General features: G+C 40.0%; 2 protein-coding genes across 3 annotated transcripts; one reads left to right on the top strand and one right to left on the bottom strand.

The window, feature by feature from the left end:
- LOC136259589 (phosducin-like protein) lies at nucleotides 1–1,243 on the top strand. The gene is made up of 7 exons (XM_066053067.1): nucleotides 1–154; nucleotides 221–355; nucleotides 420–523; nucleotides 579–681; nucleotides 741–803; nucleotides 853–1,037; nucleotides 1,097–1,243. Exons 1-7 carry the CDS (start codon nucleotides 56–58, stop codon nucleotides 1,194–1,196), a joined length of 789 nt encoding a protein of 262 aa, XP_065909139.1. The 5' UTR covers nucleotides 1–55; the 3' UTR covers nucleotides 1,197–1,243.
- LOC136259578 (inositol 1,4,5-trisphosphate-gated calcium channel ITPR1-like) lies at nucleotides 1,193–20,564 on the bottom strand. Of its 2 annotated transcripts, XM_066053053.1 has the most exons (56): nucleotides 20,429–20,564; nucleotides 20,170–20,240; nucleotides 19,132–19,277; nucleotides 18,930–19,016; nucleotides 18,777–18,881; nucleotides 18,043–18,096; nucleotides 17,889–17,993; nucleotides 17,681–17,764; nucleotides 17,456–17,602; nucleotides 17,102–17,358; nucleotides 16,645–16,744; nucleotides 16,427–16,590; nucleotides 16,070–16,208; nucleotides 15,542–15,703; nucleotides 15,282–15,457; nucleotides 15,091–15,210; nucleotides 14,828–14,956; nucleotides 14,484–14,753; nucleotides 14,319–14,435; nucleotides 13,580–13,745; nucleotides 13,390–13,531; nucleotides 13,026–13,331; nucleotides 12,412–12,478; nucleotides 12,193–12,355; nucleotides 10,264–10,401; nucleotides 9,665–9,769; nucleotides 9,521–9,616; nucleotides 9,344–9,463; nucleotides 8,706–8,834; nucleotides 8,301–8,495; nucleotides 7,869–8,117; nucleotides 6,930–7,055; nucleotides 6,756–6,878; nucleotides 6,546–6,660; nucleotides 6,280–6,488; nucleotides 6,081–6,229; nucleotides 5,926–6,034; nucleotides 5,791–5,881; nucleotides 5,514–5,698; nucleotides 5,293–5,457; nucleotides 5,056–5,241; nucleotides 4,800–5,003; nucleotides 4,641–4,751; nucleotides 4,485–4,583; nucleotides 4,312–4,440; nucleotides 4,147–4,251; nucleotides 3,975–4,100; nucleotides 3,845–3,911; nucleotides 3,664–3,792; nucleotides 3,414–3,595; nucleotides 2,971–3,156; nucleotides 2,551–2,910; nucleotides 2,194–2,359; nucleotides 1,703–1,863; nucleotides 1,492–1,653; nucleotides 1,193–1,441 (listed from the first exon to the last, which is right to left on the bottom strand). In XM_066053053.1, the coding sequence occupies exons 1-56, from the start codon at nucleotides 20,548–20,550 to the stop codon at nucleotides 1,352–1,354; spliced, it is 8,166 nt and encodes a 2,721-aa protein (XP_065909125.1). In that variant the 5' UTR covers nucleotides 20,551–20,564; the 3' UTR covers nucleotides 1,193–1,351. The 2 variants fall into 2 exon arrangements, with proteins under 2 accessions (XP_065909125.1, XP_065909127.1); XM_066053055.1 differs by lacking the exon at nucleotides 9,665–9,769.
- Nucleotides 20,565–20,576: the final 12 nt, after the last annotated feature.

Here is a 20,576-nt window from a genome sequence, read left to right as displayed (position 1 = left end):
GAGGCCGTCATTGTTTTGTGTGCACGTCCGACACTAAGTTATACTAAGTTATACGATGATTATAGACACTCCCTCTCTACATCTGGAAATGGCCAGCAGCGCTAAATATGTCGTACCTGGATCAGAATCACAAGATTCAGCTGATGGACCCCTTGTTAGTTTACCGTACCTGATAAATCATGTGTTTCTAGTGTAAATTATCTTTCACACGTGCCTATAGTCCACCAACACTGGGCCTAAAGGTGTCCTCACGGATTTTTCTCACCATCAAGCGGAAAAGGCAGAACAGCGTGAGCAAAAGCAGAGAGAGATATCAGAGATGATGAAAAAACAGGCAGTGAATTTTAAGCAAGAGGTGATAATACCTGGTCTAAGTGGTCGACTTCACTGCTAACTAGTATTGTGTACTTAATAACTAGAAACGAGAGACGTCTCCGAAGGACCATGGAACGTCACAGTTTCTCGCGCAGTATAGGGCACAGAAGTTTATGGAACTAAAGGAACAAGCAATGCTACAGAAAAGGTAACACAATTACTCATTATCATATGAAAGGTAATTATATTATATATTGGGTCAGACATTTCTTTGGCCACCTAATGGAGATTCGTGGAGACAAGTATGCAGAGACAATTGATAAAGAGTCGCCGGACATTTTTGTTGTTATCAGCATCTATGAGGAAGTGAGAACTTTTGTTTAAATAGCCACACATTTTTGAATGCCTTTGTTTTTCACGGCTAGCATTGTGAGGATTCACAACAAGTTAACCAGTGTCTTGCCCAACTAGCTAGAAATTATCCCACTGTAAGAAAATACATCAGTGTATTGTTGATTTAACTCCATATATTATCAGGTGAAGTTTGTCCGTGTACAGGCTCACAAGGTTCAAATGAGTGATGATTTTATGGCCCATGGAATACCAACTATTTTAGTGTACAAGGGAGGTAACCTATTGGGCAATTTTGTCAAAATTACCGAAACACTCAGAGGGAGTGATAAAAATTTCTGTGTTGAAGACTTAGAGGCTTTCCTGTTAGAGTGAGTTGCACATGTACAAGTCATATTACCACACATATATGGTAATGTCTGTCTTACAGAAAAAAGTGTTTGCCTAGCATTGGTAAGATAGATCTTATTCCAACTTCAGGAGAACTAGAACTATTTCATTCAGATAATGTTGGAATGCAAGGCAATTAATGTCAAATTTTTCATTACACATAATAAAATATATATCACAGCAAAAATACTAAGTTTGTACAGAAAATATTAATTTGAATACATTGTACGTATCTCATTAACAACTGTAAAAAAAGAAAAATAAGAAGGTGTTTTTACTGTAGGGATTGTGATTTCTAATAGCCAACAGATTGCATGTGTTGTAGCTTGGTATGTGGTAATGTGTGTAATCGACTGCGTTGTTGTTTCTTCCGCTGCTCAGCCATCTTTTAGGGAGGAAATATGGAATCTAGTTATAACTATGTTCACAACTTACAGATTCTTTCATGTATGCCAGTTGTTTGGTCAAAGTGCCGACCAATTCATTTGTTTTATCAAGTCGCTGCTGAAGACTTAGTAGGCCGTTTTGTTCTGAGTCAACTTCCTCAGTTGCTAAAGACATTGCCCTTCTTCTGGGGAACCAATGAGTTGATGTATTCTATAACCATGCACTGGTTATCACCAATAAACAGTTCACAGCAACTTACCTTGATAAGCTCTCTGACATAACTTTCTGGTCCCGTAAGTTCTGTGTGTAGTTTCTCTTCCAAAAGCACAAAGAAGTAAAGGTAATTCCACATTGAATGTTCTCGATGGACATGCTCTTTGAATGTTACTTGTTTGTTATCAAAGTCTGACCTCTTTAATCCTACACGCACACACAGACGGACAGACATTAGACATGCAATATACTGGACTTGTTTAAAGTTGTTTTATTATCTACATGTGTCAATTGTGTTAACCCAAATCAGTGTTGCTCCATGACCAAATGTGGCTAGAGCGTGAAAAGGTAATTAACCATGCATTTGTATGAATGCAGCTCAAAATAAAATTATAGTATACCATCAACAGCTACTATGATGTGGTCTGCTTACCATTGGACAAGACTATCTAATAAACATTGTGTAAAACTATCCCTGGTTATTGTACACAGGCCAGCATGCCTACTAACTGTGTGTAATTTTTTTCACCATCTTACCACATATGAAGCAGCTGTTGTTTAAGATGTCTTCCTTTTCTTGTTTCTCACTTCTGAGGGCGGCAAAAGTGTCGATGATCACACCAAGGATGAGATTCAGAACGATGATGATTATGAAGAAGAAGTATAACAGGTCAAAGAAAACTCTGCCAACAAACAGTGGATCCTGTAACAGAAATAGCATCAGATGACATACAATAGGTGCTAATGTAAACATCCTACTACATAGAAATGTAAATGATGAAACCAAATAATGTTATGAAAGTTCTAAATGCTAGCAATACAATGACCAGCTCCTACTTAACATGTTATCATTTATCACCATTAAACTTTAATGGATGCTGCTGCTGCTCTTACACTGCTTGATGGTTTTCTCAGCACATCTCCAATTCCACCTCCATTACGGATACCCTCCTTCAGTGTAGTAACGATACACATCAAGAGCGTCTCACAAGATGCTTCTCTTCTTGTTGGCCATTGATCCTCATCGATACAACTACCGTCAGTCAGACAGCTACCTGAGAAGCTCTCTTCCAACAAGTGGTAGGGATTGCTCTCGAGAAGGAAGTCTTGACTGAAGAAGAGGAACCCAATGATGGAGAAGAGATAGATGAGAATGAACGCCAATATCCCGGTCAACAACAATGACTGATAGTTCTTTGTGACACTCTTTATCACATTCTGTAAAGTCTCCTCACGATAAACTAAGTCAAATAACTAAAAGGTGGGAAGATAAAAACAAACATAAGCCATTAACATGTTGTAGACAAAGCTTACTAGTATGGAGTAGAGGAATGGATGGACCAGCCAGCCTAACACACAGAACAGAAAATATGCAGAGTTGTACATAACATCAACATCCTTCCAAAGTGGCTTAGAATTTTTGTGGAAGTGCATGTGACTCTCAATGAAGCATCCTTTACTGCTGAGCACACTGACAAGTGATACTATCTTGTTGATAACCTAGATGGGAAAATTGAAAGTATCAGTCATCTACTGTAACCATTAGACATACTAACATAGAACTTATTACTTGGAGGTGTTTGTATCATACAAAGTTGACTATAACTTTGTTTACATTATTTAAATAGGCCATTAAGTTTTAGTTCAGTACATTTCATAACATAAACTGAGCAATAGAATACTGTCGACTAGATGTAAAGCAAAATGGACGTAAGAGGTTTGTTTCACCTCAATACAGTTACATACGTACTACTAACTTGTATAAAGCCAAGTAGTGATAAAGTGGGTTGAATCCCCAGTGTTATAATGCATCGAGCAATTGATAAAATAGTAATAGCGAAAAAAAGAGGACGCAGTGGTCTCTGGAGTAGTATTATTACTGCCAGTGTTGTCAACAGCAACATCCAAATGATAATGGAAGTGTGCATAGTTACACCATCTGTAGAATAGGAAAAATGTAATAAGGTGTGAATCTGTGTGTGTGTTGTGTGTGTGTTGTGTGCTTACCTATCAATTTGGATCCCTTATCAAAGGGATAGAACAGAGCCACAAGAAAGTTTATTATCACAGCCAGGTAAAAGGAGATTGTTGACCATCTTGATATTTGTTTAGTCAGGTATGACTGCCATCCATACTCTGTAAGCAATAAGATGTGAGACCGACCAACGCACATGCCATGACAACTTACTGCTGATAAAACTGTGAATCAACATTTCATCGTAGAGATCCCGATACACTTTGAAGAACTCTTCAATCTACACATACAATTTTAACACAAGAATTGTGACAACGTATAAACCAGACTAGTAACTACGTACCTTACTGCCTTTTTCGTCTCTTTTCGTAGTGTGCAACACTCGTTGTTGGGTGTCAAGAGAAAGATTTTTACAAACCAATGGAACTGGAAATATTATTTTTTCAATACTATTGTCTTCACGAACAACCTAAATACACAATGTACAGAAAGCACTGTAGTAAAGATGGCAAAACCTCAATCTGAGCTGTGTGGTCTTCATAAAACTTTAAAGCAGGATTGTCATCAAGATTTTTAGGGGTCATCAGAGTTGTGTGTAGTTCTCTGTTGTGCTGGGAGAGCTAGTAATATGACAAAAAAAGTAAAAAATAATAAATAAAAAGACAGCCATCATGTATTACCTGTTTGGCAAGGATGAAAATGTTGTGGCCTACGGCTTTAGGTCTTTTTTCATCTTTCCAGTAATCCGCTTGGTCCTCCCCACTCTTGGTACTGGGGTCTTCATCATACAGTCGTGCACACACATCCAACTGTGGGTAGTCATAACAACACAGCTAGTAGTATGTGTACCCACCAACTGAGTAGGTTGGTTCATCTTAAGCAGAATCCTGTCTGCCATTTCACTGTCTGCCCGACTCTCCATGACAGCCAGTAAAGTCTTTGCTGCTTCACACTGTCCCATACAAACACTTTGTTGACAACAGCTGGCAATATAACTCTTCTTAATCACCTTTAGTTTCATTGCAATCTCATTGTGCTCGTCGCCGATCAGCTTAACATCACCCTTGACTAAATCAACAATGATGTCTATCCCATTAGACTCATGAGATGCAATACATTTCTGTTCAATAGATCACTACGGTTAACACAATAGATGAAGGGTATGTACCTGATTTTCATGGCATGGCCCTTGGCAGTATTCTGTGAGAGTAATGAGGCACTGCTCCACCAAGAAGGCATTCTTCTTGTTAACGTACAGCCCCAATAGTCCAAGGCCAGCGCTGGTGCCACCACAAATGCACTCCAGAAACTGCAAAGTCTCCAGAACAAGATTGTAGTTCGTTTTACTAAACTCTTGTTTTCTCAAGTAATTCTAAAAGGATGTACAAGCACATGCTATGTAAGATTTTGGCTTCACCACATACTTGTAGTGCAGAATTGTGATTCTCGCAAAGTAATTGAAGAAAACGCAAAATGTCATCCATACACTTAACTTCCGGACCAAAGTCCATACTGGCACTGCTTGCCTCTGGAGACAGGGGAGCTACAGAAATTGATGTTCTTGTGTCCTTCGTAGCACCTGTAACTTCTCCGATATGTTGAATAGCTTCCTGCACACAAAAGCAGCCATGAAACAAGTCTTATTAGTTGAAATTCTATACCTGTACGGATTTGTCCATTATCGTCTTATCACCAAAGTTAGACTGTTCATTTAAGAGGCCAACATGACTATTACGCAGTTCGGCTTCTGCATCTTCGATGTGTGAGTGCAGCCAGTAAAAGAATTTTTCAGACTCTGGTTTGCACAGCTCCTGCAGGAAGGTCTCCTGTTACAGAATGACAACAATTAATTACACAAAGAGGCTGCAACTGTTGCTCCCACCTGTACAGTAGTGTTTCCTTCATCTAGTAGAGCATTAGCCAGTTTCATAATGGCTATAAATACATCCAGGGACAACGTGTATTGACCGCTGCACACTAGAGCAATGATGAGGTGAGAAGCACTGCTGGAGTTTAACTGGCACTGTACATCCTCCAGTGTGACATTGAGGTGGCCAATTGACACAGCTAATAGAGAGAACAACCAGGTAATCCACACACAAGGGGTATGTATTGGTAGGCATACACCATTGTGAGGAATAACTATATGTACAACTTACGCAAAGCTTCTGCATCTTCTGTTGTAGGATTGATCGCCTCATGGTTGGGTAAAAAGTAACGTTGTAGCAGTTTAGTCCGCAGCATCACCGCCTGCAACAGTTATAAATAACGTGCATATAAAGTGTGTCCCATACATTGGGTTCCATTGTGAGGGGCTGCATCATCTTTCTGAAGTTGTTTAACAGCATGAGAATAAGATCTTCATCAGAAGCGAACGCTCCCTCTTCCATCTGTAAAACCAGACTGCCAAAAACACCATAATCTACACAAATACTTAAACATTCTTTACCCTTTTAAAAAGCTGAACTCATTCAATTTGGCATAGGCATGTGTACGAGGTGGAAACAACAGTTCAGGACTGTACAAAATGTTGATCATCAAAGTCTCTTCTGCCACTACTAAAGGTTTTGAGTAACAGCTTAGCTCTTCCATGATTTTCTGTGCACACAAAGAAGAAGGGATTGCAAAACTATGCTTACATCACTTACTTGTAAGCTGCTGATGATTTCTCGGCTATGATCTGTTTCTTGTACGACAAACACAGCAGTACGACGCTTCTCTAGCAGTCCCTTTTTAGCTTTCTTCTGCTTTGCAGCATTCAGCCAGACACTACTAGCCTGTAGAGAAATTCGAGTAATTTTATGCTCATCCATCAAATGCTCCAGATCAAATGGTATTGCAATGTCTTTCTTTTTAGCTTGAATGTGGAAGTAGCAATTGCAACACAAAACACAAGCAGAGCACGTCAGCTTACCAATTTCCCTAAGCAGTTTGTTACAATTATCTAGCTCATTCCTTTCAACTCCAGTAAATGCTGATGATAGGTGGTGCAAGTGTCGCAGTAGCAGTACAAAAATTTCTTCATGACGCTGCACAGGATGACAAAGTAAACATACAATGATGAATTGACACCAAGTATCTTGAAAGCATTGTATACACAATAGCATGTGAGACTGACACACACCTGCAGTCGCTCAGCTGTGATGTAGGATTCGAAGAAATTAGAGGTGAAGAACATTGTGATGGTTTTGAGAATGGTTTCAAATACATATGTCTTGAGAACTGGATCAGCATATCTGTTTTTTACCTGTGGAGTGTAAGTAAGATAAATTGTGTGTACTGTGTGTACAATACTTACCGTAGAGATGTCAGGTAGGAAATTCTCAAACAATTCCCACATCGTGTCCTTACTGTACACCTCCCTTAACTCCACGTCAGTGTCGATGTATGCATGCATCAAAAACTGTACGTATGCATTCTTCACCTGTACAACGATAATGTTAGCTCACCATGCAAGAGAAGTGCAAAAGCCCACACACACAAGTGTACATTATACATGTGGGTGCTATGTAAACTAACAATGACTGTAATGTAAGCAGCTACACTACACCTTTCCTTGTACTAGAGTATCAAGTTTCTTGTAACTTTGAATGTGTGCATGTGTGTGTGTGGTTTATCGTGTGGTGTATAAGCAAGAAGTGCTGTTTAAATTTAGAACAAACGAATGTTGAGCAAGACCTTAGCTGCTTCACTTGACCAGTCAAAGTTTTTGGCATCAATTTAACTATGAGCAAAAATGGCTCATCCGGTTCTTTGACTACACACTGGTAGTATATCACTGGCACTTTAAGTTTAGTTAAAAGCTGAACTTCATGTATTTTGGAGGTGGAGCGATTTTGTGTTCCTGTTGGGCCAATGAAGTGCCATTATCACCCAGCTCATTAAACACTGTTACAGGATTTGGCAGTATCTGTGTAATGATCTTCAAAGTACTGGATTACATTCCCCCCCCACCTCCCCAAGAAGAAACAAAGTGGGTGTTAGCTAATAGTGTGTCAGCTACAAAGGTAGTTAACAGATAAGAGAAGATGAGAAAGTCCATCTTTCTGCCTTCAAGTAAATAATATTGGTTATACGATAAAGAAAATGTGTGTGTATATATGTGCTTGAGAGGAAGGGGACCATGTAATTACTCCAGAGTGCCATAACACTGACACTGTATTGTCAATAATCTGGTAGCTAAGAACAAATTGGTGCATGCACACACGCATGCAAACAAACACACACGCACACACACCTCTGGTATACAATCCTGATGAGTGACTATTAGTAGTATATCATCCAATGGGACAAGTGAGTGACACTTTATTTCAGTGAACACATTCTTCCCTTCTGTGCACAGCGTCAATAAGTCTATCAGTCCAATGTGATAGGCTAACTCCCCAGCCTTGTCACTCTTCATACGGCTTGACTTCATCAGTTGGACAAGTTGCGGTAACGTTTGCTCGCTGTACAATAGTAGTACATCATCTCCAGCATCAACCAGCTAAGCAAAGAATGATACAAAGAAGGTATTAATAGGGTCTCCTTCCAAATGAGGTGGTCTTATTAATGAAGTGATGAAGTACACTTTAGGGACCTACTTTTCAATGATCACTACAAAGAGATGGTCTTAAGAAATTGGAACTATCACAATTAAGAAAACTACAGAGGCAGAACCAGGGCTCACCTCACGCATCACCAGATCTTGGGTCCTTTTGATATACGAGTCGCACTTTACTATTGTCTGCAGGAAGGTCAGGTACTTGACGTGCCGAGACTCTCTGATGCTGTGTATGAAATGTTGAATGGTGGACTCTGACACTCTGTGACACAGGGTAGCATTGCCTTTAAAAACGGCAGTCAGTGTATCTGCCTCAAGCAGCTACAGAAAAGAGATACCAATCAACAAAGAAATAAATACAAATTAATACAGGTATAAAGGAATATCAGATATACTAGCTGTAAACCATACTGAAAGCTGGAGAATCATCATATCAAAAAAAATTAAAAGTTAAAAAGGTACAGAAATTTAATACTGTACTGGAGTGGGTCAAGTTACATTATCAAGTTGTGCAGACAGTGCAGTACATACATTGTCTCCTGATAACAGGAACAGCTCGAGGTGTCGGTGGAGCAAGTTCTGGTTGGTTTCATTTTTGTAGCAGAATTTCTGTAGGAACTCATGTGCCAACTGCATTATCTTACACATGCGACGATCGTCCTAGACAGTAGTAATCAGTTGGATAACAATATACAACCTCTCATGTGTTTAAAAATGTAACTTCAGGGAGCTACTGTTCTGTGTGTGTGCGTGTGTGCATGTGTGTGTGTGCATGTGTGTGTGTGTGTGTGTGTGTGTGTGTGTGTGTGTGTGTGTGTGTGTGTGTGTGTGTGTGTGTGTGTGTGTGTGTGTGTGTGTGTGTGTGTGTGTGTGTGTGTGTGCGCACACACACAAGTTCATGGTTGAGATATGAAGGCCTTGCTTTGTGTGCAGTGTGTATGTTGGGACATGCACGCATGCACGCACACTAACCTTCTGCTGTTCTGTGTGTGTGCGTGTGTGTGCGTGTGTGTGTGTGTGTGTGTGTGTGTGTGTGTGTGTGTGTGTGTGTGTGTGTGTGTGTGTGTGTGTGTGTGTGTGCACACACACAAGTTCATGGTTGAGATATGAAGGCCTTGCTTTGTGTGCAGTGTGTATGTTGGGACATGCACGCATGCACGCACACTAACCTTCTGGTAAGGTATTTGTAGGAGATCCAGTACAACATTGTGAACACCCATGTTATTCAGGAGTCGTTGTTCATGCTCACAATTCTCTTCGCTACACAACTGGATTAAATCTTCCAACAGCTGTTAGCACAAGGAGAATAACATTTAGTAGTGTGCTACAAATACAACAAACCATACCGTCTGGACACTATCATACTTTGCAGCATTTTCTCTCTCGTTGCGTTCATCATGTAATCCAGCGTCACTTGATAGTCTCGCTCGCAGAGGTTGCTTCTGTAATGTTATACAATGCAAACAGTAAGTAAGACAAACATATAACACCTTGTTGTTTTTGGTCTTGGTACTACGTGAGGAAATCGCATTAAGAGTTATAGCTGCATTACGTACATCCTGGGCCATGTCACCACCAGCCATACTCTGCTTACGCTAGCAAGACACAACACACAACACAATGAAGGTAGTTCAACTAAGGAGAAGAAGGTTAAAGTTTGGAGGGACAGTGTTGTGCATACAATGGCAATTGGCATGACATTTGAAGCAAAAAAATATTTGTAAGTAAACTGGTTCACAGAACGTATAATGCACACAAACACAACACAGTCACGTGTATAGCAACATCATATCACCAAGAGTACATAATATAGAGAGTAAGTTATTATTATGTACTCTTGATATCACTAAGGCAAAAAGATTTGGATTACACATATAAATAATTTGAAAGATAAGATTAAAGAAAACATATACAGGGTACTGATGAAGAGATTTTTGTATCATACACCAGAGGCACACTAGTACTACATTTTCTGTGTAAAATATGTTATATTTCAAGTCAATTATTTTATCTCTTTATCTGCATTAAACCTTAGTACTATTGAGGACGTAATCCAATATGGTTGCACTCTCTACAATTAATATACTACCTTGGTGCTCTTAGTATCGGGCTGTGAAGATTTCTGTACCCAGAGCTCTGACTCCTCAACGAGTTGCTTTAGCTGCTCTAGATAAGCTTTGATGCGTTTGTAATTGTCAACATCTCGACTGGACACCAGTAGCTGCACCTGTGGGTAAAAATGAACAAACATAACAACCCTCAACATCTGTCCATGACTGCAATATCACACAGTATAGTAGTACTGTAGGAATCATGAGAGGTTTGCACATAATATTGACCAGTAACCAGCCTCACAATTTACCTTCACAGCATCTTGGCAGTATTGGTGAAGTATAACCAAGACCAAAAGTTACCTAACATGCTTCCAATAACTTCGTACGATGTTTTTTAAACCAGGCGTATGCATGAAATTGTTTTTCTAAAAGTGTGTGTGTGTGTGTGTGTGTGTGTGTGTGTGTGTGTGTGTGTGTGTGTGTGTGTGTGTGTGTGTGTGTGTGTGTGTGTGTGTGTGTGTGTGTGTGTGTGTGTGTGTGTGTGTGTGTGTGTGTGTGTGTGTGTACCTATCTCTGTTTGTTCGTACACACCCACGTGAGCAAAATTATTAAATGGTAAAAGCAGCTTTTACGTAAGAAATAAAAGCAAAATGAAGACTGTACTAAACTTCTGCACAGGTAAACTTTGCTCTGAGGTGGTTTCTTTTTGGCGGTCTGAAATACGGGTGTGGCGACTCTCCTCAGACTTTGTGAATTACCTTCCCTTCAGGTTTTACAGGCGTTTAACAAATGAGAAACAACAGTGCTAGCCTCATATAGACTACCAGGAATAGCCTATCCCTCCGAGTTGGGAAGGGGGCGTATCCCCTATGTATGTGAACGAAAATGAAGAGCAACTCTGAGGCTTTGTCGAGAGAATTTGTGGGAAAAAACACAAGTCAAACTATAAAACAGTTTAGAAGATACTTCTGTGCATAATGTTGTTAAAAGCGGTTTGTTTAACAAGTGCTTCCTTAGCAGTGCATAGCAATGAAATTGAAGAATTATGGAAATTTCATGAATTACAAAATATGAGAATTAATTATGTATTATTGCACAACCAAAAACCTATTTGGTTAATTCCAGATGAGTTAGCTAGCTGCATGGCGCCTGGTTTTTAGAAGTAGCACAACATCAACTTGTTTAGTGATAATTTCCTTCTGACCAACTAACTAACGCATTCAGGCAAGACAACAGCTTAGGCTACAGACTAGGATTATTATTTTTTTACTGCTAGGTTCCTTTAGGCATACTGCACTATGCACGCATCCTGAATTGACCTTTGTCTTCCTTTGTGTTCAATTTTTTCACTGATTCGCAGTAGTGCATTATGGCTTCCCTGTTGCTGTGTTGGCTAGCTATCACGGTTATCGCTTTTCGTCTGTATTTTCATAGTGATTGGATTGATTGCATAGACATTTCTCGTACCGTTCTTTGTTTGAAACACCGTGTAACAGGCTGAACATAGCTCAAAATGAAATGTAATGGCCTCTTCACTTGTTGGGGGTGTATGTTCAGAGCTAAATTATGTAGCACCATTGCTTCTTTATATGCGGTACACACAGGTTCACCAATTACAAAGAGATAAACAAACAAGAACAATGGGAATTTTAAATTTGGGATGACGGATCATAGAAATAAGAGTAGTGAAACAAGGGAGCTTGTCTATATCTGCAGCTATACTATATATTACATAGACTGAAGTATAGGAATTAAGTGTCCACCTGACCTCCCTTGTTTTACTACTATAACCCTCCAATAAAATGACTTAAACCTCTAGTTATTGTGTGACAAATCAATAGTTTTCCTTTGCTAAGTAAGTTGTTATTGGGTTATGCGACACTTCCTACAGTTGAAAGAATGAGCAAGAAACAGTGCTGAGTTGTGGAGAAAATGAGTGTCACAAGACTCAACAATCAAGGTACCTGTTTGAACCCATCCACTACTTCTTGTCGTTGACTGAAGTGTCTCATCAGCAGTCTCAGTGACTTGGAGACCAATGGGGGATGATTAGACATGCCCAGTTGCAACAAAACACGCAGGAACATTCGACCCTGTTCATCATCTAGTGCCATCTCTTCTTCATCACTGCAATGGAAAAAAGTTCAGCAGGATTGGTCTACTAGCAATACGAGTAAACCTACCCTCCTTGAAATTTCTTCTCAAATTCAGACACGACAAAGCTAGGGTCAATGTGAGAGAATGATCTACCTATAAGAAACAATCAACAACTCACATTGCAACACGCACACGCATGCACACCTACATATAATGCATTCTTAAATAACCAACTAAACAAACAAAAATGTCTGCACAGTAAACACTTAGGCAAGTACAGCAACTAAATGCATGGGGCACTTACTCCCTTAATTTTAGCTGGATGTCAAAATTCCAGAAAAAAGAGTTGAACTTCAGATGAGGTGCTTGTATCTGACATTTCAGACACAATACTTGTCTGACCCTCATTTATTTACATTGTCATTTATTTGGAATGACTGTTCTATTAGAGAATTCTGAGTACAGGTGTATGTTCTATTAGAGTTTCAACAGAGCCTTGTATCTAAATGTATGGGCTTCAGTTATACCCAACCAATTCACTTATCTGAACACTTTTACCATTACCTGGGAAACATTGGGGTTTGGATAACCGAGGGTCCACTGTACTATACTTAAGTACTTTCAAATGCTTCTACAATTGGAGGATATTGAAAGTGCTTGATAATGATGAGAAAGGTTTTTCTCAGTGGTTTCTATGTACCTAACAAACTGCTTCCGCTTTCAGCACATTCAGAATAATGCTGCTTGTAGATGACTAGTAGATTAGTGATTCTCATATCTAATCTCAAATCCATAATAAACTGCAATATATCAATAATCTTTATCTTTGTGTTCATGACATCCATGTGGGAGCTCTCTGGACTGTTGTAGTCTGTCATATTTGGGTTACGCGGGGCAAGAAAACTGTGCTGGAATAGTGGAGTGAGTGGTCCCATTGCTGTCGTCATGATAGAGCCAAGGGTAGACTGCCCAATTACACCACCAAGACTTGGCTTATGCATGCCACCTGGATAAATACAAACAACAACTTGTAACACACACACACACATACACACAACTTTCACCTCTGTTAGGTCCAAACCCAAACGAAGTGTGAGTCTGTGGGTTCTTACAATCCAGCATGGACAGTAACACTTTAGTCAGTTGTAGAAGATTTTGGAAGTTGTAAAACCCAAAATATACCAAGGATTTCGCAAGGTTTACCACCTATGAATGCAATACATCATCAACACACCCCAACATGACAGTCACTACCTCTTTGGTCAAGGTGTTCTGCTCTTCACTGGAGAAGTTCCACACTTGTGGTACATTGAGGTAGCTCTCTACAAATATAATTGTCTCCTTCCAACATTTCTTCTCCTCTTCTAGCTGTTGTTTGTGCTTCTCATGCATGTTCATTAGTGTACTGGCACTGCCAGACCTGTATGTGTATCACATGTGTATCACATGTGCAACATGTACACAAGTGACTACTAGTACAGAGATTGAGCGTGCATTAAGAGAAACTGGTGTTCCTTGTGTCAGTAAATTTATTACACATAATCTTTACGCTTGACAAAGCATTGTGTGTGTGTGTTTGTGTGTAGACTGGGGACCCGGTGCCAACTGGGGAAGCAGCCCACCCAGCTGTAACATCAATGGGTACCTGGTGTAAACTGGGAAAGCAAATGCTCAACTGTCCATGTCTCATATAGCAGTTGAAGGTCCAGGTGGGACTTTGGGTGCCCACACTTCAACTGTGAGACATGGTACAGCCTCCTGCAGGTTACTAGTCCTGCCCCAGGAGGGCATGCCTGTGCTGACTCATAGCATCTGAGTAGCGCACAGGTGCCCCAGTGCTGGTCACTGGGCAGCGTGACTGCTTAGCGGCAGCTGAAGGCTTTGCTTTTGCTTTCGCTTTTGCGTGTGTGTGTGTGTGTGCGTGTATGTGTAGTTTGTGTGTAGTGTGTATGTGCACTAGTGGTTCTGTTTTGGGTGTACCAATGAACTGCACCTCTGGTCCAGAGAGAAGTCAGACAGACTGGATCTCCTTGATAACGTCTCCTCCTGCACCGTCAAGGTTTCAACTGACACATTAGACATCTTGTGTTCAGATGAATCTGCTGTTTCCCTGAGTGAACACAGCAGCTACACACATCACACACACAGTCTTACTTACTTGTCTAAAGAACAGCATTTCGATTGTGTGAGTTTTTCTGGTATCTCATTCCACAGGCGAGCAAACTCTACTGGTGTGATCAGCTCATTGGGGATAGTGTCCAGGTGGACACAGAGCATGATATGACAGAATGAAGCTCGGAGTGTCGCTGGTAAAGTTGTGTCCTTCATGCAGCGCAGCACTAATGTTATTGGTAGCTGCTCTTTGATTGGTGGAATGGCCAAATACTGACGTCCGTAACACATACATGAAAACAGATCAAGTTGACACCTGAAATAGCATTCACATAAGAAATCAGCTAAAAAACTTAGCATCCTGGGTCTCTCTCGTCCCCCAGTATGTACCGGAAGTATTCCAGGTTTAGCTTGTCTTGTTCATTTCCATTGAGAGCTCCTTGAGACAGCGCTGTCAGTGACTTGCATTGCCACTCCTCATCCTGGTACCATTTGAGGGATACCTCATTGCTGTGCTGTCTGAAACACAACACAAAATAATAAAAGTTATTGTCAGTTGGTAATTAAACGCTTCAATATGAGTGAAGTACTCTAGTAGAGCAGTCATCATAACGCAAGTGTACTGGAACACTGTACACTTAGTTAACACTTACTCAATCTGCATCAGAACATTTGCGTTGGACTCATCTAGTACAGTGGTACACACCATCATCTGTATAGTCTGTACAGCTGTTCCCTTGGAGACACACAGATCAGCAAGGTAGTTTAAAAACCTAGCAAAGAGAAATAACAGACAATACATGTGCTCAAACAAAAATGACCATATTCTAATAGTTTGGTATACCTGTGTTCCCTGTTTTCCTTGAGCAAGTCCACGTACATCTGTATCTCAGGTTTCTTGATGTGTTTACCTAACAACATGTGGTTGTCATGGACTAGTGCTGTTAGTGTGTCTTCAGCCTCCACCCCAAACCCTATCATGCTCTGCATTGTAATGAAGTACTTCTGGGCTACATATTCCTGTGGAACAATGTTACAAACAAATGTATTGTAACAGTACAAGTATTTGTTAAAGATTATCAGGTGTGTGCTAATTAGAATTACCTGATTCTTCCTATAGTTAGTTTGGGCATGCTTGATGAAGCGATAACACAACTTGAACAAATATTGTATTGCTTCATATCGCTTATCTCTCAGGTCAGACATCTGCATGAGCTGTTTACCATCAACTCCAATGGCGAACGGAGCACGTAGTAAACTAAAAATCTGTAACAAAAATGAAAATGAAAGGCAAAGATAGGAGCTCTCTACTCATCTAAAAATAAACCCTGGTGCTTTTAGCAGATCAAACACTAAATAATTGTAAGTTTACAAGCTTATATATATATATATATATATATAATAGACTAAATTATTTAAAAATCCCACCACACAAACCAATTGTACATTTACCAATTACTCTAATAGAGCAGTCATCTTTGTACCATTGAAATTAGTTTGTGTGGACAAAAAGGGCACCAGAGATTTATGACAGTGCCAAAAAGCTACCTCTTTGTATATGGAAATGAGGAAAACTTGGTAGCCCACTGTACACAACTTACAACAGTTACTTTAAAGGGACAAGATTCCTACCTCTGCTAAAATGTTTTGTTCCCTACAAAGTTTCTGACGTTCTCTGCTTGGTGAACCAGTAGCATCCAGTGGCTTACAGCTTCTACTCTCTTTGCCAAGCACAAAGAAAATTAGATCTTCCAGCAACTCTCTCAACATCCTTTAGGAGAGCCACGCAGTAGATTTAACAAACATACAATATGGCAGAAGCATTCTATTTTGGACTGTACTAATGTGTTCTTATTAGGAAGGTGTCCTGGTATTTGAGTGTCTAAAATCTAGGTACACTGCATGATGATTATCAATGTGTACAAATTCCAGGGTATATACCTCTTTCAGGGATTCCATCGTACATATATTCACAAATGTTTAACATACTTTTTCTCACTGATGGTGATGCTTCGGCCTGCTTTCCATTTCTCTGCTGCTTTCTTGATCACTGCAGTAGCATCATTGGCAAAATCTTGATCTCTTACTTCAGTTGCAAGCACGGGATTGATACAAAAGGCTTCCTTATCTGTACGTACAGCAGCTGTTCCAAGCTGTAATATGTGACATACAAATATATCCATACCATTGACATTTACTATGTTCACCTTGTGCATTACTGGTTTATCCTTCTCATTGTCAATGGCAATTGAAGTAGAATGGATCCAAGTGTCCGTGCAGAGATGATGTAAACGCACGTAAGAGCCCCTAGATGTTTAGTATTATTGATGACATTGTTGAGCCTCTTTCTTTCTTGCCCTTCACTCACTCACTTTCACACCAAGTACACAAGACACACACACGCATGCACACAAAGCAAAGCATTTGGCTACTGTATTAGCACGGTCACGTCATCCAGTGAACCAGCACTGGGACACCTGTGCGCTACTCAGGTGCTGAGTTACAGCAGGCAAATCCTCCTAGGGCAGCACATTTGCTTCCCTGGTTAACACTAGGTACCCATTGATGTAACAGCTGGGTAGGCAGCTTCCCCAGTTGACAACAGGTCCCCATTTAAACAGCTATTGGAGCAACGCACACTACACACCATATGTTGGTTATTACCTTGGTACAGTCTCATCACTTCTTTGGATGGTAGTGGCCTCCAATTCAAACAAAGTCCATATGCTCACTTCAGCATCCTCACAGGGCAGAAGGTAGTAGACAGTCTCTGAAGACCCACGAAGCTTGTTCCTGTTAGAGTCAGGGGTAGGGTCAGTATCTTCAGCCGCAGCGAGATAACAGCCACTGGCAAGGTGTTTAAACCGGAAGATGCTGTTCCATCGTGCCATACCACCACGGAATGAATCCATTTTGACAATCTAAAGAGGAAACAGAAACAAAGATATAATAACAGTTCGCTGACTGTTATCATTTAGTGCTTACAGGCTACAGTACAACAGTACTACATATTTTCACCTCCAATTCCCAGAGTCCCTTTGAACTGGTGGCATCACCACGAGCGGTACGTCCTGTTGTACGCAGGAATGCATGCATCTCTCCTTGATGGGAATCACAAGTGAGAAATTTCTCCTGCTCAGCATGATACAACCGTACAATGTCTCCCTACACAACACACATAATAAGCAGATCATACACACACACACATGCACACGCAAACAAGCACATGATGGAAATACTTACACCCTTCAAGATGTCATCACGATCTTCCTTGAATTCCATGAATAATGATATCTTCCAACATGTTGAACAACTGATAGCATTGACCTGATAAAAAAATGTTTGTGTAACTAGGTGGAATACTATGTAACTTTTAGTGCTCAAGCCTATACAGACATGTAAAAAATAGAGGATGGAGTCTTTAGAGTTATATATATAAGCTGGAGTTCACCTCTTTGTAATGTGACACATCAGTATCTGGCAGACTCTTCAGTGACACATGTAATGGTTGCTGAGCGTTTGCTGGAGTAAGGACCACCTTATCCCCAACCACCACCTGTGGTAACAATGGCTGACTAGTGGAAGTGGGAAAGACATTTCTCTACCTTGTCTCCACTGGACCTTAATTTGTAGAAAGGCATTATCTTGAACCAGGCATTCTGTGAGACAATAAAATACATTAACTACTGTTTTTCAGCATCATTCAAGACTATCTCAGTGATAGTGGAAACTTTCTACAGTGAATCTCTAAACAAGCATACAGACTAGGGGGATTTAGAAGCAAGCAGTATAAAAGAAGTGGTCTTTCCACACAAGTCATTCAACTATAGTTTCAGAAGTTACACGTACTAACTGACAACAATAAGAAGGTACTATGAATAAAAGTAAATGCTTGTCTCCATTATAAGCCGGGGGGTTTCAGCACATTTAGAAAAATAAATGCCTGGTCTCAAATATAGGCCTGGGATATTAATTTAGTTGCCTTAATTCTTGCTGCTGCTATTTCTTCACAAAACATCTGAGGGAGGAAGGTACTAGGAGTAATCACATGAGCAGTCCATTCGAGTATGCGTACATGTAGAGATTTATCATATAACTGTTTGCCAATCATTTTAGGCCTTCACTGTATTTACATGTTGTATAAAGGTTATCTATGATTACTGTTACAATAATGGCATATTCTAACACAACTCAAATTCTATTAAACACCGGGTGGGTGTCACTCGTACCCATCCAAAGTCTCAATGCCCTATTCATTTACAGGCTAGGTAAAAACTGTTGGGAAGAAAGTTTTTACGAGAAAATGTGGTATATGAACCATTTTACAAGAGGCACTCACCTCTGTGCCTTGGCCATCCAGAGACACCCTCATGGCCTGTCGTTCCACCAGAGCAGGTAGCTTCTTGTTGACTGTAAGGAACTTGTTACTCTTGAGGTGGAGCAGCTGTACACAGCATCTACAATCACATGAGCCCAACAAAGACAAACCCACCTGTATCACCATCCCATAGTGTACAACACTTCCCGTCAACTTCCTAATCTCATCCTGGTTCTGCTTCTTCTCCATATTAGCTGCATACTGTGAGAAAAAATCAAATACCTTTTCTGCAGTACTGTTTGACTTTATAGTTTCAGTGAAGTGCGTGTGTGTGTGTATGTGTGCGTGCGCATATGTGACAATCATGTGCACTCACAGAGAATTGCTTAAGCATCACAACTCCCTGAAACTTTGATGCCATTTTGTCCTTCTCCATGGCAGGTTCATTCTGAGACTGGATGGCCTTATTGTATTGCATCTGAGCAGAGTAGTGTTGCATTGGTAATACCCTGAACAGGCAATCTAAAGGACAACAATACAAGCATGTCACTTCTATTTTTAAGCCTATAGTACACTAAAAGTTTATGAAAGGTCACCATCAGACACAATAAATATGGCTGAGATGGTTTCATGGCCTCAAAGAAAAGAGCAAATTTTGTTACAATTGTTTACGCTTCTTCACAAAATTCCTAATTCCAACTTCCTTTCACAATGCACTCACCTTCTTATTTTGTAAAAAAAAAAGAAGCCTACTAGGGACCTGCAAGTAGATGTAAAGCCTATACAATAGGAAGTCAGAATGTTGTCACTGAAACTTATTAATATTCTCTGATGGAGTACACATGTACACACATGCAATATATTACAACTACATAAAATTCAGAACCTACAGAACTGGAACTACTACTACAGTTCTGTACTGTTACAATTCATTGCAGCAACTCTACACAGACCATTACAAAACTATTATAAGAAAATTCAAAACTGCATAGCTGAAGCCAAAATATGGGAAGAAGTTATGCACAATTATATTAAATCAGAACCAATTCTCAAATATCAACATAAAATCATAAAGAAATACGTTAACAACAAAGTTATTATGGTATTTAATTATGCCATCAAAATGCTCAAGTTACTAACAATATGCCTCTCCCACATGACCTATGAATGGACTAGATGACTGACACTACACACAGACGGACTGCTATGCACCCCGGACAAGCTTAACACTATATTTACAAATACAATAATATACGTAAAATATACGTCAGCAGCAAACTAGCTAGTTCATGTTTCACTGCACATGGTACTATGAGGCATAACAACTTGAAATAATACAGATCAAATGTTGCAGCATTACAAGTTGATACTTCATAGCTAAGCTAGTATCTGAATACCTCCACAATAACTGTACCTCTAAACTTCTTAGGAGGAACATTTGAATGTTCTTCATCTGGCTGGACAACCACTCGATCATCAACCAAACTAAAGTAAAATGTAACCAATTCTTAAAGGGAGCATTATTAGGGGCAACAGAGGACATAAGGTAAACTAAATATAAGCCTCTCCAGGGAGAGGTGTTGCAGCCTATCCTCTTTCTTATAACAGTGTGTGGCAAACAACAATTTTTCCGTCAGTATAAACATTTTCACCAATCAAATAATGGTTCATACCCTAAGGTGCTGATAAATCCGGACACATCCCCTTCCGCGTAGAGCGATATGGTGTCTCCGATGTGCAGGAACGAGTTAGTGTTCGAGCCCATGTCAAACTCCATTCCGATCAAGCGTGACATATCGTCACCTCGAGTGCAACGAGCAC

This window comes from Dysidea avara, chromosome 7 (genome assembly GCF_963678975.1).
Source record: "Dysidea avara chromosome 7, odDysAvar1.4, whole genome shotgun sequence".
In the NCBI taxonomy this organism is placed as follows: Eukaryota; Metazoa; Porifera; class Demospongiae; order Dictyoceratida; family Dysideidae; genus Dysidea; species Dysidea avara.
This window is presented reverse-complemented; position numbering and strand designations above follow the sequence as displayed.

Bases quoted from the DNA above. Each gene is read 5' to 3' on its own strand.
- LOC136259589 (XM_066053067.1), top strand. From the start codon at position 56: ATGATTATAGACACTCCCTCTCTACATCTGGAAATGGCCAGCAGCGCT. The intron at 356-419 runs GTGATAATACCT...CTTAATAACTAG, and splicing joins CAGTGAATTTTAAGCAAGAG to AAACGAGAGACGTCTCCGAA. The intron at 682-740 runs GTGAGAACTTTT...TTTCACGGCTAG, and splicing joins TTATCAGCATCTATGAGGAA to CATTGTGAGGATTCACAACA.
- LOC136259578 (XM_066053053.1), bottom strand. From the start codon at position 20,550: ATGTCACGCTTGATCGGAATGGAGTTTGACATGGGCTCGAACACTAAC. The intron at 16,591-16,644 runs GTGAACATAGTA...CACATATTACAG, and splicing joins ATAAACCAGTAATGCACAAG to CTTGGAACAGCTGCTGTACG. The intron at 14,957-15,090 runs GTAAGTGTTAAC...GTTGTGTTTCAG, and splicing joins AATGTTCTGATGCAGATTGA to ACAGCACAGCAATGAGGTAT.